The following is a 6,000-nucleotide window of genomic DNA, read 5'->3' on the forward strand; positions in this document are numbered from 1 at the left end:
AATTGCAAGTAACTTTATAGCACAGAATGAAGAAGCGTAAGAGAACTCAGAAAAGGAACGAGTGAAAAAAGTTCACACAAACAATAGAACCTTTACACAGAAATGTAAAACATTCCAGAAATAGCATGACAAGGACTCTTTCACTGTGGAAGGACAAAGATGACTCAAAATAACTTCTTTTGAAGTATGAAATGGAAGATTATTTCTCATACAAATCCATTCTCTGCCCTCCAAGTGAAGAGTTGCAAAACAAAAGCAATGTCACCTGTGCTCATCTACTATCCAATTCCACCTGCAGATGCCTGAATACATTCAGAAAGAGAGATCTCACGTGTTCATGTTTTAAAGTCACATTGAAGTTTAACAAATGGATGTTTCCTTTAGAAATACCCAATGAACACTTTTTATCCCCTGGGAATACATAATCCTGTGAGAGCTGGCATTGGAAACCTTCACACACAGGTAACATACATTGACCTTTCAACTGTCTCCATATTCCACCAACACCAGCAGCATCTAAGTATGAAGGCAGTACTTCCCCCACAACAGAATCCCTCTGCAGATGCTCTTCTGAGATTATATAAACCTCAAACCCATAAAGCAATCTTTACATTAAAAAACATCCAATAACATACTCCATCCTAGCGGTCTCCAATGCATTTTCAGTTTGAGAACCACATTTTACTAGGGTAAATCAGAACTTATATTTTTGAAGACTAAAACCCTGGTACTAGAGAACATTATTTACATTTCAAACATTAAAATTTTCCTTATGTTCATTTAACTCTCCTGAAATATAATTTCAGGTCACCTATCTGACACGGTAGACCCTCTTTTCCCCCACCCCTCTGTAATGTGAATTGCCCACTATTTCTGTGTTTTTCTTTCAGTACTCTCAATGGCAATGTTACCAATGTTATCAAAATACACCGTTCTGTGACCTGTAAAAATCTAGTAGGATATTTGTTGCCTTTGACACTAATTCTAGATCGATTGCTTGAAAAACAAACACATGAATAAGTACAGCACCTTTAATTTATTAAGGTAGCGCCTTGTGTGAACAACCAAGAGATCTTCATCAGTGGCCTCCCGTGCCTGTACAATCAAGTCATCTGCAATTAGTTTTTCTTCTGAAACAGGAGAGAAATAACAATTGGCATTGTATACCATCGCTTAACATCCCATATTCCACCCTGCCACAGAAGCTACTTTGAGGTAATAACTTCATCTGGAATGTAAATCGCTGAAACAACTTTTGTTTACTCAGTGTTTACAAATTTTCCAAACACATTCCCTCTATACATGTAAGCTATTAAGTTAATGTGTATATGATAAATATTGTCAGTTTTCAGGGTGTAATCATGGTAAATTCTTGTTTAAACTGACAGAAAAGACACATAGTGACAGAGGATGGACAGACACAAAAGAACCCTTGCAGTCTAGGGCTTGGTACACTGGGGAGATCTTGGTGCTCATACCATCAAATATTCCCCACACTTGATACTAGTATTTCATTCTCCACATCAGAGGAGAATAAAAAAAAATAATAATCTCAAAGTTCAAAACAGAATAATTGCTCGGATGTTGATGGAAGCAAACGCTTATATCCTTAATTAGGATATTTCTGTCACACCCCGGCCTGCATTTAATTTTTAGAAATACCAATGACCGACTATTAATTCTTCACCTTAGAGACCAAAAGATAGTTTATTTTAAAACCTGGTTTTATAAGAGCAAGTTACAAAATATTACCCCAAGATTTCAGAACGCGATCAAAGACAACCCGTTGGAGTGCATACATGTGGACATACTTGCCAGAAGCTTCAATTTTTGGTCAACTAAAAAAAAAAATAATCCAAGCAGTACAGAAAAACGATGTTGCTTTGCACATAGTGCAAACAAATAATATAAGGCACCACGCTGATCTTCCCAGACAAATTTTGATCTTTTATTGCTGCATGGTTACAGATTTTTAAGACTGCACCTTTCCTCCAATTTATACTTGAAGAAACACCTCACAAAGGTGAGAGATTTTGTTCTAAGTGTTACACAAGAGCAGCACCTGCAACAGGATTTGTTTTGGGAGGCGCCTGTTTCTCCTGACCCAGGCCTGAGAAACATTTCATTCATTCCCTGGTGTCAGAGGGCAGGCCAAACAATAAGTGATCTTCCCAGACAAATTTTGATCTTTTATTGCTGCATGGTTACAGTTTTTTAAGACTGCACCTTTCCTCCAATTTATACTTGAAGAAACACCTCACAAAGGTGAGAGATTTTGTTCTAAGTGTTACACAAGAGCAGCACCTGCAACAGGATTTGTTTTGGGAGGCGCCTGTTTCTCCTGACCCAGGCCTGAGAAACATTTCATTCATTCCCTGGTGTCAGAGGGCAGGCCAAACAATAAGAGTTTCACTCTTGAGGAAGGAGAAGGTAAGCCTAGAATAACTTTCACTGGTGATCTTCTAGAAGATGGCAGGGAACAGCGTGGGTCAGCTGCTGGCAGGAGCTGCTGCAGGGACAGAGAAACCCAGGAGTGCTCCGGGGTGTGCTGTGGGTTCCTTCTCCTTTACAAAGCAAGGAGAGTAAAAGGATTGGAAAAAAAAACCAGTTTTCTGTGAAAGACTGAGCAAAGAGCAGACACTGCACACAGAAAGCTGGAGGAATAAATTTTACACAGAGAAGGAACAAAAAGTCAAAGGTTTTGATTAAGAAAATGGTCATGGAACCCAAGATTTCATTATTTTAAGGTTGGTAGACAGAAGATTCAAAACTCAGCAACAAAATGGAGCGTTAGAATTCATTTAACCTGGGTTAAATCAACACAAGACAGCCTACGGTCAGCAGGGCAACAGTTAACTGCAAAAGTTCATCAGCGGAAGGAATCATTAGGACCACATGAAGAGGGAGGCCTGGCTCTTCAACAACCTTTGTCTTGGCAAGAGAAAAAGATTATTTTTAGGTTTTTTGACTTGGTGAGCAAGCTTAAACTTCAGATGAAGAGATGCCAAGGGTTTATAGGCCCTAATCCTAACCTTGGTTCTTATATTTGTATTTTCTTAACGTATTTCTGCCTGTATCTTCCAATTTGTTTAGGCAGCAATGGCAAGCACCATCACAAAAAGCTCTGCCTGTCACCAGAGGCGTCTCAACGCTCTTCCCAAACAACATCACAATATTATGAGGTTGAGAAAGACTGGATTTATACAAGCTGGGCTGATCTTTTCAGCCTGAAAGCCAAGTTGCAGCCCACAGCAAAGCAGTCGTTAGCAGCTGTCGTTTACCAAGCAGCAGGAACGCCCCAGCTCTTGCTGCCCCGGGTGTGAAGCCACAGAAGCACGAAGCTGTAGGAGGACACTCCCAACCTGCAATTTGGGCTTCACGAGCCAAACCCTTCCTAAGCTTGCAGGTGAGACAGGAAGGATTTCCCATTCACTGCTATGAAACTGAAGTCTGCGTTTGGTTTCAGATCCAGGCTTGGTCCTCTAAAGAAAGAAGAGACTGGAACTGCAAATGGCAGCTATCCTCAACAGGGAACCTAAAGGAAATCTTGTTCTCGCACGTTAATCTCGACCTGAGTCATTAAATATCTGCTGAGTATCAAACATGGTACCCTGAGCTACATCCACAAGGCTCCAGCATCCTGCACCCAACCCGGGCTAGGCTGGAAGTCAAGGCTGGGGTGCTCATTTCAGAGGTGGAAGCAATTCTGAAACATCCCCCATAGACATTTGCTGTAAGGGCCAAGCAACAAAATTCTGCTCACTTCATACTTTCATTTCAATCCCAAGGACTAGAAACACTTTAAAATGAACTAAGACATTGCTATGCTCATGTTTCTCCTTACTCCTTTTTACTCAGAGTCTTGCAAAGCCAAACTGGTTTCTCTGACTGGTATCATTCACGCCTCTGGGGAGAGCAGACCATGGAATTTTCAATCCCATTTCAGGAGTTTCACTCTGCACAGACACCATGACTGAGCTGACACCAAACCTGTGGGTTTCTTTAGTGGAGCAGGCTAGAACACACATTTTCACAAAAAAAAAAAACACAACTGTTGTAGGATGTTTGCTCTAACACTACAATCTCATCTTTTAAATATTTAATAGGTGAGATCTTCAACAATACGTATGACATGACATTCAACCCACCTCAGAAATCCTACAACCAATTTAACTTGCCAAGATTTAAGTCTGCAAATACGTAAGAATCCTAAAGCACTCCAAATACTATTAAAGAGTGCAGCTTAAATCCACACAATGAGCAATGAAGATGTACAGTCACTACTATATTGGTAATATTTAACATTCAGTCTGCACTAACTACATAATTCCTATGAGCTTATGTGCAACTGTTGGTCTAAGAGGTACCTTCTGTTCTTTTACCTTTCAAGAAATTGATCACTTTTCCCCATTTCCCTGCATCGAAGGGGTGCAGTTTCTCGAGTCCCATGAAGGTGATGTTGTAGTCTGGGGAGTACACAATAGGCCAACATGCTGCTGGAGCATCCTCGTACAACTCAGTTCTGTGAGGCCTTGGAAAGCAAAAAACCAAACTAGTCACCATTTTTAGCAACTATTTACAGAGCCAAATATTTTTTGCTAAAATCCCAAACCAGAGTCCTTATTAATGCCAACGTTACATTAAGAATAAGCCCTGAAGATGCTTTTTCCTCCCCATGGCTGCTGAAGGAAACAGTTGTTTAACTGGTCTTCAGCAGTAGGGCCAGAGAGATCCCTCACTGCTGACCAGTACGGTGAAACTCTTGAAATAACCGGTACTGGGGGGAAAAAGAATAACTGAAGACTGAAGAATAACACGTTAATGAATTATGCATTGGAAGCTCATTGCGGCCATTAATTAATGGAAACATTTCCTTCTCTCCCCTCGTCTTCCCAAGTCCATCAAGCAGCACTCCATCTTCGAAGGTGCAACCCATTTTACAGACATCACCTTCAGTAAATACCTCACCAGACTCACATAGAATCATGGAATGGTTTGGGGTGGAAGGGACCTCAAAGATCATGGAGTTCCAACCCCCCTGCCCTGGGCAGGGACACCTCCCACCAGACCAGGTTGCTCCAAGTCCCCTCCAGCCTGGCCTTGAACCCCTCCAGGGATGGGGCAGCCACAGCTTCTCTGGGCAACCTGTTCCAGTGCCTCACCACCCTCATAGTAAAAAATTTCTTCCTGAGATCTAATCTAAATCTCTTCTCTTCCAATTTAAAACCGTTGCCCCTCATCTTAAAGTCTGCATCAAAACACAGCCCCGGGGTGTGCTCTCACCCCTGGACTTCGTACCTCTAACCCTTAACCAAGCTCAGGTGTTCTCCAACCCCCCATCTCCCTCACACCCCACTGGGGGACAGGCGGGGAACGGGGTTCTCTGCTACAGCCGGACAGGCCGGGTGTTTGGAGGCCACCCGTGCGCACACAGGGGTCACAGCCAGGCCAAACCCCACCGAGCAGAGGTGTCCCCACGCTCGCACCCAGCCGTGGCTGCTCTCCCCCACACCCGGCCATGCCCAGCCCTCTCCTGCTCCCCCAAATTCTGCTGAACTCCAGGAAAATCTCTGCGGGACAGAACGGTCCTTTGTCAGGTGAACAATACAAACAGAAAAACCTTTATTTCCAGCCTGAATGCGCTCAAAAATACCCTTTTAAAATGCAATTAAAAACAAAATGAAGGAAAAAAAAAAAAACCAAAGCAAAAAGTGGAAGACAATGGCTGTTTTTCACCAGCCCGCAGCCCCGGCCCCACACACACCGCCCACAAACCCAACCGGGGCTCCCTGCACCCTCCCCTCCTCCCACCCCGCGGTAATAGGCGGCTTTTATCCGGGGCGAGCTGCCCCGAGCCGAGGCCCCAGCTCCTCTCCCGGCGGGGCCCCGGGGCTGCGGTGAGGGGACGTTTCCCGGGGGTCGCCTCAGGCCGGGCCCGGGCGCACCTTGCGGCCCTCCCCCGGGGCAGGGCCGGGCCTCCGCCGGGCCCGCTCGCCGGCC

General features: G+C 43.9%; 1 protein-coding gene across 2 annotated transcripts in view; it reads right to left on the reverse strand.

The window, feature by feature from the left end:
- Nucleotides 1-6,000, reverse strand: part of HDAC11 (histone deacetylase 11) — a 34,143-nt gene that overhangs the window by 26,724 nt on the left and 1,419 nt on the right. For both annotated transcript variants that reach the window (XM_014958449.1, XM_014958448.1), the window contains exons 2-3: nucleotides 4,383-4,531; nucleotides 1,030-1,130 (exon numbers count right to left, since the gene is read on the reverse strand). In XM_014958449.1, coding sequence (XP_014813935.1) covers nucleotides 1,030-1,130; nucleotides 4,383-4,449 — 168 coding nt within the window. In that variant the 5' untranslated portion in view covers nucleotides 4,450-4,531. The remainder of the gene's footprint in view (nucleotides 1-1,029; nucleotides 1,131-4,382; nucleotides 4,532-6,000) is intronic.

Source organism: Calidris pugnax, unplaced genomic scaffold (assembly GCF_001431845.1).
Source record: "Calidris pugnax isolate Ruff unplaced genomic scaffold, ASM143184v1 scaffold336, whole genome shotgun sequence".
Taxonomy (NCBI): Eukaryota; Metazoa; Chordata; class Aves; order Charadriiformes; family Scolopacidae; genus Calidris; species Calidris pugnax.